General features: G+C 54.7%; 1 protein-coding gene across 1 annotated transcript; it reads right to left on the bottom strand.

Moving 5' to 3' along the window:
- Positions 1-4,410: 4,410 nt before the first annotated feature.
- RBM15 (RNA binding motif protein 15) lies at positions 4,411-7,632 on the bottom strand. The gene has a single exon (XM_063356470.1). It carries the CDS (start codon positions 7,485-7,487, stop codon positions 4,599-4,601), a length of 2,889 nt encoding a protein of 962 aa, XP_063212540.1. The 5' UTR covers positions 7,488-7,632; the 3' UTR covers positions 4,411-4,598.
- Positions 7,633-12,663: the final 5,031 nt, after the last annotated feature.

Below are 12,663 nucleotides of genomic sequence, written 5' to 3'. Positions count from 1 at the left end.
GCACCAATACCACCCACGGGCACGAAACCTTGAAATGAAGTCACCTCCCATGTACAGAAGCATCACGAGTAGCGCGCAGGGCTTCGTTTTGGACCAAGGTTAAACTAGGCTTACAGTACTGATGATTATTCAACTTTCAGTAACAGTTCACGGGACACAGCAAAAAAAAAAAAAAAAAAAAAAATAAGGAACCAGGAGAAAAACCAACCGGATCGTCGAGAATTCGGTTGACTTTCCTCGAGGAATATTTCCTGAAGGCAACTTAGCAACAAACCCATGAAATGTAGTGTGAGACGGTTCGCTTTTGTTCTCGTTTCGCTGGGCAATGCTAACAGCGGACAACTCCAATATCAAAGAAAAGGTCAAATCAAAGACACATCTAATATAATTTAAAACTGTTACTATTCAAGTAATGTTTCTCATCCATCATTTCCACACAATCAAAACTGCATGAAGTTGAATATTCAATGAACCATTCTCTGAACCATACGGTCTGCTTTAAGCCTAATACAAAAATCATCTCATCATTCTGCTTATACATCATTGGAATATCTGTCCTTCGGTGCTATCTGCAGAAAGGAATTAAAAATTAAAAGGGGGGGGGGAAAAACGGGGACGACAAACGGGAAAGAACCCCAAAAGCTCTCGGCAATAATTCCTTCCCCTCGTTTCTGTGGGACAGGCGTACAGCAGCCTCCCCAGGAGTGCTGCCCTCAACACTGCTTTTGTTTTTGTTTTTCTTAAAGCCAGGAATTACAATTTTCCAAGCCATTTTTCCCTGAGTCCTCAGAGGTTTTTAAACCTGTCTTCACAATTTTGAGTCACTCCTCCTCCCCGTTAATACTTTTAAGGCCTTTCACCTCGGTTAGCACCAAGCGGATGGTGCCCCGACCAATGCCAAGACGTGGAAAACTCTCTCCTCCGCCCTCCACAGGGGGCTGAGCAAGTTGTCACCAAATCATTTCAATCTTTTACAAAAAAAAAAAAAAAAAATAAAAATAAAATAAGAGAGAGGGGAGGGTTTGTCTGCCTGGCACGTACCGCCCTTCTCTCTCTATGATGCTTAACAAGGATGCGTCGGGATTTGCAGCCTCTGGAGTTGAGGGTAACCTCGGCGTTGGAGCCGCAATCCCAGCAAAGAGCAGAGCGGTCACTAGACGGGAGGCAAACACAAGCCACTGGCCGGCAGCCAAGGAAGTTGCGTAAAGTTTCCAATTAAGAAAAAAAAAAAAAAAGAAAAAAAAACAACAAAAAAACCCCAACCAACAAACCAACAACTACAATCTTTAAAACAAAAGTACGAGTCATTTGAGGTTCTTTCCCCAAAGCATAAAGCACGACTATGAAATGATTCAGGAAAAGGACATCCTTTTTCCAAGCTAATCCAACAAACTAATGAAATACAGGAACATCAGCTGCACACAACGTTTGGAGAAATACCGAGCTCTCGCTCGAGCAACGTAATGCCAAACACGACGGGAGAGCTACAAGTCTGCTACATCTGGTTTGCTCTATACAGAAGTGGTCTTACATACGGGACTTCTACTCGCCTTCAGCCCTGGCCAAGCCGATTTTTTAGTGGACAATTACTCCAATGGCGCGCCCTTCCGAGCCGAAGAGAAAAGCCCAGCCCGCCCAGCTGTACCAGCCTTGATGGCAGCATCTCAACTTAAGTGCCGGCAAAAAGAAGAAAAAAAAAAAAAAAAAAAAAAAGTAAAATAAAATAAACCGTTGCCAGTCAATTAGGTTTTGACATTAAGAACCCTCTAAGGGTGTTAAAATCCTTGCTTACAAAACAGAGCAGCAACCACAAATAAACCAGATTTAAAGAAGCAGGTACTCCATTAAATAAGGAACCAGAAAACCTGGAGTCAAACGCAGCCTCGCCCGTTCCTCCTGACCCTCCGGCGCAGCGCAACTTTGACTCATAAAAGCCTGCAGCAGGTATAAACCACCGCTATTTTACAAGGAGGGGGGGAAAGAAAAAAAAAAAAAATATGGAAGTGCACCAGGATGCTCAGGTTCCCACATTGAGTTTGCTCTGACAAGCTCTTTTGACCCCAAGTTTTACGGGTTTTAAAAAACAGGTGCCTGCTGCGTATCAGCGTAACAAACACTGTTCTCGGCAAGTTTTAAGTGTTGAACACAAACAACGTTAGTGCTTCCTCTTTTTTTTTTTTTTTTGGTTTAGGGCAGATTTGAATTCCCAGCGATTCAAGTTTCTTTCCTTTAAAAAAACTCCGCGCTTGCAGGCGACTCGTGTCAGGTGCAAGGCGAAAACCCTCTCGAAACGCAAGCGGCGGCAGCGCTGGTTACTGCTGACACACGACAGACACCCGCGAGAATTAAAACAGACATTCTTTGCAGTAAGTGGTAAATACGCCGTATCTTCTAAAACATACAGTTATTTGCGTTATCGGTGTCATTTCGAAAAATTCTCATTGTTAATAGTAAGACGAACAGCTGAATTCTGCCGTTATTACATTCACGCTGAAGGACAACAACCCAGAAATCCTGGATTTTACCCTCAAACATTTAAGAGCATTAAATGAGGCTTGTACGTTTCCGTTTAGAAAGAAAAAGTAGCTATAAAACCAAAATCCGTTTTCAAGATATGCTGCCGCATTCAAGTTCTCGGTTCACCGCCGTGCTTGGGATACGTCTACTCGTTAGATAAAGGGAATCACAGCCCACTTAAAGCAAAGCACTCTCTGACGAGTGGCTCGGTAAAGCGGCGTCACAGAAACTCCTATTTTTGTGACAGCGAATCTCAAGCAAGTAACAGTCAGACTTCAGAACTGTTGTGCCCATAAAATACATTCAAGACATTTCCTCCTTCACCTACTGCTCGCAAGCCAGGCCGCATTTCGAACTCGATTTTGGTCGCGCAAGTTGAAAGAGAAATCAACTTGTCCCTCCGGCAGTTGCCCAAGGAACATCGCGGAGGAGCGACCGAGTGAAGCAGCATCGCTTTTACATTGCCCAAGTCTCCGAAAACGGGGCTAAGTGCAAGATTACATTCTGGGGTTTAAGTGCAAGATTACGATTTTGGGGGCTGTAAATCGACACACAGATTTACACGTCAGTTCAGAAGCTCGCTGCAGCATCCCCTCGGCTGTCAAACAAAACAACAGGGATTTAGATCCCTTCCGAAATGCCTGTATTAGCAAACTGGAGAAAAGTGCCCAATGAACGGGGGAAAAAACAGGAGAGAAAATGAACCAAGTTCTTTGGAAAAAAACCAAACTGTTCCATCCTAGAATCACAGGAACAAGAACTCAGACCTCAGCATCTCGGAGTACTTTGAATACTTCTCCAAGAGGCTAAAAACACTTTACTCCAGATGCCTATAAAATGATAAACCTCATGTAATGCCCCCTGTACTGTACCTGAAAAGTCCCTAGCAGACAGCAGTTTCTTGCTATTAACAAAGAGGTAAAACGTTAATGAGAACTTTTATGTAATTAAATTATCACAGAATTAAAACCATCTCTGGAGAGAAGCACACTTGCTCAGAGTTTGCACTGTGGAACCAGACCCCACTGTACCTGCAACTCTTTGAGAAAAAAAAAAAAAAAAAAAGGCAGTAAAAACAAAAAACCACAACAAACTAAAGTTATTCTTAAAGCACCTCCTTGTTTCTTGCATACCAGAGTAAGCACAAGACATTCATGGTTTGTAACAAAGTCCTCAGCTATTTACCAAACATTGTCACTGCTACAAACCCAAAGTGCATATATGGGATACAACAGAACTCAAGAGAAATAGGAGAAATACACCTGTTAAAAAAAAAAAAAAAGAAAAAAAAATAAAGAGCATACTTTCAGTGCATGCATTTTAAGGGGGTGGATGAAATTATCAACCACCCAATAAAGGAATTCAATGTTCTGCAGTGTACCCGAGAGCAGGTGCCGCTCACCTGAAAGCCGTCAACCTTGAGCCACACAACTCAAAGGGAAACCATTCAGGCTCCCGAGGAGAGGGATGACACGGGCCCAAAGGGCCACCGGCCTCAGGCCAGCACGGAATTTCAAGGACTCAAAAAGAAAAAAAAAAAAAAAAGAAAAAAAAAGTTGACACCAGTCCGCTAGTAAGTGTGTGGTTTTCCATTTAAACTACCGAGTGCTTTAAATCTGGTCTTTTCGGTTTGTAACTCTTACCAAGGATGAGCCACTGAACTTGCTTTAAAAAATCCATGAAATGAAAAAAGGACACGAATCAAAATTAAGATGGGAGTTTGTTCTTCCCCCCCCCCACCCCCACCCCACCCCGTTTTTGTTTTTCCTCTTTTTTTTTTTTTTTTTTTTTTTTCCTGTAAATCAAAGCAGGCCTAGCCTCCCTGCTACCCCCACTGATGGGGGATTCTCAAAATACCCTATTCGCGCTACTGGCTAACCAACCTTTCTGGCTTCTAACTTTATAGAAAAAAAAAAAAAATGCAGTAACAGAAAAACGGGGCAAGGAAAGTCACCTACAAACAAAGATCTAATTTAAAATAACGACAGGGCTGGCTAAGGCTGTATCCCATAGCACCTGGCACACGCTGGAGGGGCTGTGTGGAGGAGTAGGCAGGGTTGGGTACAGAGAACACGAGGGCCTTAGGATGCCCCACGGACAATGACCATGACCAGATAGTCGTCCTCTGATTTGGCCAGCGCCTTGGCCGTGGAGTCCAGGAATTGCTGGGAGAAATCGCAGGGCGGAAAGGCGTGCAGGACCCCGCTGTTCTCCTTGTCTTTGTTACCCCCCACAGGGAGGCTGATCACCCCAGCAGCCTGCTTTTGCTTTAGATAGGACACCAGATTCCTGAGTGGCCTCTGGGTGGAGGTGGTGGCGGCCTCGGCAGCAGCTCCGGCTGCGGAGCGGTTGTCTGATGCACCGGGCACAGCCAAAAGGATGGCGTAGCCGTTGGGACCCGCCACTTTGATGCGCCGATTGACCTCGTCCAGCTTGGGCTGGTCCAGACGAAGACGTTGGGTGATCTTGAGCTGAGCTACTTTCCCACCAGTCGCTCCCTCCACGAGGAGACTGCTGGCAACACCGAGGTCCCCCTGAAGCAGATGCATATTGGACGGGAAGTTGCTGTTCTTCAGCAGGAGCATCCCCTGCCAGGCCAAGCACAGCTTGGGGGCTCCTCCGGCCTGCGACGCTCCATCCTGCTGCTGTTTCTGAGGAGGAGGTTTGAGGCGGGAGCCGCCGCCGCCTCCTTCCGTAGCACGTTCCTCCTTTTTGGCTGGACTTTTGCACTCCTGCACAGCGGCTGCCACAGAAGCGCGATGCTTCCGCTCCCGTTCAGCAGAATTCTTGCGGTCACGCTTTTCATTTTGACCCCGCTCCAGGCTGCCCCTGCGCGATTCCCGGACAGGCGAGGGCCGCTCCAACAGGAGCAAGCGAGAGGACGAGCGCTCAGGGTCACTACTGTAACGCTCCCTCCCTCCAAGGAGCTCAGGGCTGCGGTCCGGGGGAGAGGTTGTGGCTAAACAGTGACGCTTACGGGAGGAAGAAGAGCGCTCACTGTCTGGAGAACGGTCCAAGTGCCGGCCTCCATCCTCCGCCAGTCTCCGTTTCCTAGGCTGATCCCTACTACTACTGCCCAATTCCCTCTCCCCTCGGTCCCGCTCCAAGGACCAACCATCCCGGCGGCGCTCCAGGCTTTCCAGTGGGTCATAGGCAGCTGCCCGGTTACTCCTATCCCGTACAGGGGGTGGGGGGGGCACCCACTCTGTCTCAGGATAAAGGTCTCTGTCGCGGTCTCTATAGAGTAACGGTGGCGTCCTGTCCCGGGCCCCCCGAAGAGGATCAGGTGGGGCTCCCCGGTGAGCCCCAAAAGCAGCTGCCTCCGCCACGAGCTCGTAATGAGCAGGGGGTGGCAAGGGCAGAGGCTGCAGGTAGGGCTGCTGGTACCGATGCTCAGTGTCAGCAAAGTCTACGCGGAGGCGGCGATCCGGCCCACCCAGGGGAAAACCACGCATGTGGGTGCACGCTGCCTGCGCCGCGTCCAAGCTCTCATACTGGATATAGGCCCAAGAATCACCTTTGCGGTAATCGATAGTGCGAATGGTGCCAAACCGATCAAACTCCCTGGCCAGGGCAGCGAGGGGCACCCAGGGCCCAAGGCCACCAACCCAGAGCCTGGTCGTCGGAGTGGCTTTACCATACCCAATCTTGATGGGGTTGCGCAGAAGCACCTTTCCTGACATGGCTAGCTTGGCCCGGTGCGCCATGTCCAGATTTTCAAATTTAAGAAAACCATAGGTGCTGGTCTGCCCGCGCCCCGGCCTTTTGATGTCCACCTCGGTGATGACCCCAAAACGGTCAAAAGCTCGGCGTAAATCTGACTCGCTCACGGTGATGTCCAGGTTGCCCAGGAACAACGTGCGGTTGGCTCTCTGGTCATCCTCGGGGCTGATCTCCTCCTCGCTGGCGGCTCCAGCACCCCCTCCTCCTCCACGAAAACCCCCAGCAGCCGCCACACCGGCCACCCGCTCCAGCCCATAGGCCGGCCGCACTCGCGCTTCGTAGAAACCCCCGTAGTCCCTCTCCCTCTCCAACTCCCTGGGCAGAGGGGGCGGAGGCGGCAAGCGGCCCAGGGCGAGCTGCTGCAGCCGGTAGTCTCGATAACCCAGGGCCCCGCCACTACCGGCGGGTGACAAAGCCCGCTGTGTCGCCCCAGCCGGTGGGTGCCGTACAGCCGCCGCCGCTGCGGCCGCCACCCCAACAGCCGTCGTGCCGTAGGGTGACTCCTTGTCCAGCAGCGCCGGGGAACGGCTGCTGCGTCGCCGGCTGCTCCCTCCGCCGCCCCCGACGTAGACGGCCTCGATTTTCAGCGGGCGGTCGTAGAGGACCAGGCGGCCGCGGGCGTGCTTGGCAGCGCGGGCGTCCTCGGGCCGGCGGAAGTTGACGAAGGCCACGCGCTCGTCGGCGGCACCGGTGCCGGGCGGGAGGCGGCTGATTTTGACACTTACGTCCCCGAAGCGCTTGAACTCGTGGAAAAGCCCGTCCTCCACCGCCTCGTCGCTCAGCGCCGAGCCCAGCTCGCTGATCTTCAGCGTCTTGTACTCCCCGCCGCCGCCCGACTCGGAGGAGGAGGAGGACGGGGCCGCTGCCGCCGCCCGGGACTCACCCCCACCGCCCCGGCTGCCGCTGCTCCGCGACGCCTCCGCCGTTTTGCCGCTGCCGTAGCCGTGCCGGCTGCCCCCGCCGCCCGCCGCCGCCGCCGCCCCGGCCTCGTACTCCCGGCTGCCGGCGCGGCCGGCCTTGTCCGGGTGCAGGGCGCGCCGGCTGCTCCCGCTGTTGCTCTCGTTGGAGGCCGCCGCCGCCGCCGCCGCTTTCCCACCGCTGCCGTTGGAGCCGCCGGAGCCGCTCGGCTTCTTGCTGCTCCGCTCGCCCCGCGCCGAGGAGGAGGAGGACGCCGAGTCCTCGCCGCCGCCGCCCCCGCCGCCCCGCGAGCGCTTGGCTTTGGCCGGCGAACGCTCCTTGCCCTTCATGGCGGCGGGCGGCGGGGCCCGCTCCCGCCCCGGGCCCTGCTCCCGCCGGCGGCCTCACCGACTGACTGACCGCCGCGCTCACGCACCCGCCGCCATCTTGGAAGCCGCGGCGGCGGCCGGCCCCGCCCCCTCGGCGCCCATTGGCCGCTGGCCGCCGGCCCGCCGCCCTCGTTGGCCGCCGAGTGCCTAACTCCCCGCCCCCTCGCCCCTGCCGGGCGGAAGGCCCGCCCGCTCCCCCCTCTCCGCCGTTTCCGATTGGCTCAGCCCGCTGTCCTTCCGCCGGCCGGCCTCGCGCGCCTGCGGGGAGGAGGCGGGAAGAGCCGCCCCCTCACACCCCTCCCCGCCGCGCTCGCTCATTGGACGGTTAGAAAGGGCGCCGCCTTCTGATTGGCTGCCCTCCCCTGTCAGTCGTGGCTGTTCAACCATGGAAGGACTACCCCTGCTCATTGGCCATTGGGGCAAATGCACCTCCTCCTTCTGATTGGCTCGCTTACCTGCCAGTTATCATGGTCCTGCCGCGGCCCCGCCCCACCCTTCCCCATTGGTCCGCTCGCTCAGACGCGGGTTCCCATCGTCCCTCTCAAACTCTCGCGAGATGCTCTTTCCCCGCCCCCTTTTCTCATTGGTCACTGATAACCTTCCCTGCGCTGCTTCGATTGGCTGAGGTCTACGCCGCTCCCGAAGAAGCGCGGGCTGCTGCCCAAGCTGCCCTCTTCGTTCGTCATTGGGCGAGAAAAATCTCCCCAGGCATATGATTGGGTGCAGTCAGCTAGATTGGTGATAGGCTGAAGCGGAAATCAGTCACGCTAGCTCTCACTCTGATTGGTCATAGCGGCAAGGAGGGCGGTTCCCCGGCAGAGTTCGCCGTGCGGCCGCGGCTGAGGGCTCAGAGCGTGCTGGGCTGCGGCACGGAGCGGATGGGAAGGTGTCTGTGATCTCTGCGTGTCTCCTCAGCCTGCAGGGACGCGCGAAAGGCCGGGGGATAAACGCCACGGGCGTGGGCTGGGGCTTGGCTTCACTTCACCGGAGGGAAGGGAAGGGAAGGGTGGAAGGGGAAGAGAGAGAGCGTTCAAAGCGGGTCGCGGTAGCTCGGCCTCCGATCAGTCCCTGTTCTGCCTTCCACCTGTCTGCTTGTGCGTGTGTCTGTCCACCCCCGTAAATACACTGAAACACCTCCCGGTGCGGCGGTGGGAGCCCTGCAGCTTTCCGGGCCGGCAGCGTGCCAGGGTCAGCCCGGGGCAGGGGCACGTCTCAGCCTGTCACAGCCTCACTCGAGCTCTCAAACCATTTGCAATATTCCCCATTTGAAGAATCACAGGAAACATTAGTTATGCCGATACGTTTTTGCCTTGGCCAGCAGTCTCATTTTTCACTCGTTGGCTAGAGCTCAAGAGGTGGTCAAGGATGGGAAGGAACAGGTTCGCTTTAGGTCTTCCTCTGAGGGAAAGGTTCGGAGCTGCTGTGACCTCCAGGTCAGGGAAACGCAGTCCTCGCAGAACAGAAACAGAACTGATTGTAGAATGGTTAGAATTGGAAAGGACCTTAAAGCCCAGCCAGTGCCACCCCCTGCCCTGGGCAGGGACACCTCCCACCAGCCCAGGTTGCCCAAAGCCCCGTCCAACCTGGCCTTGAACCCCTCCAGGGATGGGGCAGCCACAGCTTCTCTGGGCAACCTGGGCCAGGGGCTCACCCCCCTCACAGCCAAGAATTTCTTCCCCAGATCTCATCTCAATCTCCCCCCTTTCAGTTTCAAATCATTACCTCGTGTCCTATCATTACACTCCCTGATCCCGAGTCCCTCCCCAGCTTTCCTGGAGCCCCTTTAGGGACTGGAAGGGGCTCCAAGGTCTCCCCGGAGCCTTCTATTCTCCAGGCTGAACCCCCCCAGCTCTCTCAGCCTGTCCCCACAGCAGAGGGGCTCCAGCCCTCCCAGCAGCTCCGTGTCCTTCTGCTGTCGGTGCCCCAGCGCTGGAGGCAGCACTGCAGGGGGGTCTCACGGAGCGGAGCAGAGGGGCAGAATCCCCCCCTCGCCCTGCTGCCCACGCTGCCGGGGATGCAGCCCAGGCTGCGGGGGGTTTCTGGGCTGCCAGCGCACGTTGCCGGGGCGTGTGGAGCTTCTCCTCCACCAACACCCCCAAGTCCTTCTCCTCAGGGCTGCTCTCCATCCCTTCATCCCCCAGCCTGGATTTGTGCTTGGGATTGCCCCGACCCACATGCAGGACCCTGCGCTTGGCCTGGTTGGACTTCACGAGGTTCGCAGTGTCTCCTGTGAGGATCCCCCTCCCCAAGTGCTGCCGCGTGGTCCCCCCTGTGCTTGTGTAGAAAGGAAAAAGAACGGTTCAAAGGGTGAGAAGCCCGTGGTGGTGCTGCCCCTGCACCCTCCTATCCCATAAATCACACCCCCCCCCCTCCCCCGCAACCCCTAATTTCCCACCCCTGGGGCCATGCTGGAGAATAATCCCCTTGTACTTCTTGGCTGCCGTCGAAACGCACCAAAATCCAGCAGTACCTGAGGAGAGGGAAAAAAACCTGCAATCACACTGCAGTAGGAAGAACTTCATTTAACCCAGCGATGCTACGGCCCCCCTGAGCCACCTTTTATAATCACAGCCTAAGTGCTTTGAAATAAGGAGAGCAGAAAGCGCAATGTTCCCTCCCTGTGCCTCCGAGTGAAATGTCCTCGCGTCTCTGTGTCACCCCATGGAAATAAGATCGCTCCCCAGGAACGTCTTCATCCAACAGAGGGAGAATTGAATCAGATTTTTTTTTAATAGCGCTCCATTAGGCTGCATTTCTCCCCGGCATATCATCTCCTTCTGACAGAGATGCTACACAGAGGCTCCCGAAGTTGTGGGTGGGTTTTCAGCGGTGGGTAAATAGCTGCTGTCTAAATATAAACCCGGGAGTGATAGAAATTGTGTTTGAAATATACGTTGAGCTTCTGAAAATGAGATTCTCCTCTGTAACAACACGGCGTTAACCTAACGGGCGTACCGGAGACAGACCCGCAATGATACCGGAGCTCGGCTCATGTGGCTCTAATTATCGGCGAGTACATGGAAGACAGATGCAATTAGGTGGATGGGGATCATCCAGATGAAGTGATACGAAGGTATGCGAGGGAGGGACGGCAGCACCGGCGCGGAGGAGCCTCGGCTGAGCGAGACGTGGAGTCTCTCAGCCACAGCTTGAGGCCACCGCTGCTCTCCTCGGGGTCGAGCCACTCTCCTGGGGAGACACCATTGAAGGAAAAAGCTCAGGCGTTGTTGTCTCCCCCTAGAAAAAATGCTATTTTGTCAAGGTGTTACCATTTTACAGAAATATCTCGCTTCCAGGGCATTTCTGGAGGCTGGGATGGGTTTGATTGAGGAGGGGGCCCAGCCCACGGCGTTCCCTGGGGAGCAGGACATCCCAGTTTACAATAAAACCCCATCATTTTAGTCCGGATCAGATGTGCCCACATCCCATGCAGATACCCGTCCCCCCCAGCTCCCCTCCTGCGTGTCCCGTGCCATCTGTCAGAGCATCACAAAGGAGCTGAGGAGTCACTCCTCGGCTCGGTGAGATAAAACTGTGGGGAAAAACCCTATTTTGCCCTATTTCAGCTTCGTCTTTGAGGTTACATCCGGTAAAACCTGGGGCAGCTCCGCTGGCTTGAGAGGAAATGCACCGCTTGAAAAGGCTAGTGATAGAGACTGCCCAGGTCCTAACCGCTTCCTCGCGCTGCCTCGGCTTGGGAGCGAAAAAACCAGAAATTAAAATTCCTCAGCTGATGAGTCACGGTTTAAAAGACACCTTGGGGGAGCACTGGGCCACAACATCGCAGCAACGGGTCCTCCTGATGGACATTTAATCTGATTTCAGTCCTCCTGACCCCCTCTTTCTAAGGGGGAACTCTTCTCCTCCGGGATTTTTCCGCCTCTGCCGCCGCCGCGGATCTCTGCAGTGCCCAGTTCAGCGGCACTGGTGTGGTTCGGAGCGGGTTTTGGCACTGGGAAAAGGCAACGCGGCACCTGAAAGCAGCCCTGGAGAAGAGCAGGCTTTGTCAGGCCATGAGAAACGACCCGGCGTAAGCAGGAATCTCCCCCCAGGCCCAGGCTAGATAAAGAGCGCTCTGTCTGCGCTTATATATATGCGTATGAATAATTAAGGTGCCAGATGGCCCTTGAGCCCCTGGCCTAGATACAAACCTCTAATTACATTTGGTGTCCGTGGGAGTTGGGTATCCAGGTCCCTCTGAGGAGCTGGGCTCATCCTGAAGGATACTTGGGTGTTGTAGAACCAAAAACAAAAAAAAACTTGCTGTTTTCCTGCAAAAACCACTTTCTCGAGGGGTTTGACCGTGCGCCTTCTTTTCAAACGCTGGCTGGAGGTGGTCGCAGAGGAGCAGGTCAGCGCGAGGGGGGAGGAGGAGAAGCAGAGCGCACTCCCTGGCAGGATCCCAAAGCCCCGGCTCTGAGCCCCGCTGATCGACGTGGGCAGAAGACTCGCGAGCATCTCGGCGGCGGCGATGTTTGCCGGTTTGCATTCAGACAAGCTGCTTTTCTTCCTGGAGATGCAGCTTCTATCCCAGCTGGCCATTAGAGATGTCGAAATACATTAGCTTCACTTAGGCGAGGCCACAAGAGCCCCCCCGGGACGGGAGCTGCCAGCCCAGAAGTGAGCCGTCTGCGCTCTCTGACCCGCAGAAGAGGCGAAAGCTGCCCCCGAAACCCTCGCTGCAATTCTGGCGACCGTCTCCGCAGCCACCCGGCCCTCGCCTTCGCCAGCAGGGGAAAAAAAAAAAAAAAAAAAACCAAAAACAAAAACACCAAACCAAAACCGGAGAACATCCACCCTGCGGGATGCCGGCGAGGTTTGGCAACGAACCGCAAGGTACCTCGAGGAAAGCTGGGAGAGAGCGGATTTCTCCGGGAAAACGGCGCTGGGGGAAGCAGCGTGGAGACGGGGTCAAGTTCAAGGCTCCTCGTCCTGCCTTGCCCCTCTCCTGGAGTTAACCGCTGCCTAAATTCAGGCTCCCTTCACCCCAGCTCAGCCCTGCTCAGCACCGTCCCCGAGGGCTTCGGGGACAGCTTGTGCGGCGGTGTTATGGTTTGAAAAAAACCCATAACAATTTATTGTCGTTTAGGCAATTATTCTATCACCCGATGAGCCCTCCCCACCCGGGAAGGGGAAT

Source organism: Chroicocephalus ridibundus, chromosome 20 (genome assembly GCF_963924245.1).
Source record: "Chroicocephalus ridibundus chromosome 20, bChrRid1.1, whole genome shotgun sequence".
NCBI classification, from domain to species: Eukaryota; Metazoa; Chordata; class Aves; order Charadriiformes; family Laridae; genus Chroicocephalus; species Chroicocephalus ridibundus.
The sequence above is the reverse complement of the archived record's forward strand: the minus strand, read 5'-3'. Positions and strand labels throughout refer to the sequence as shown.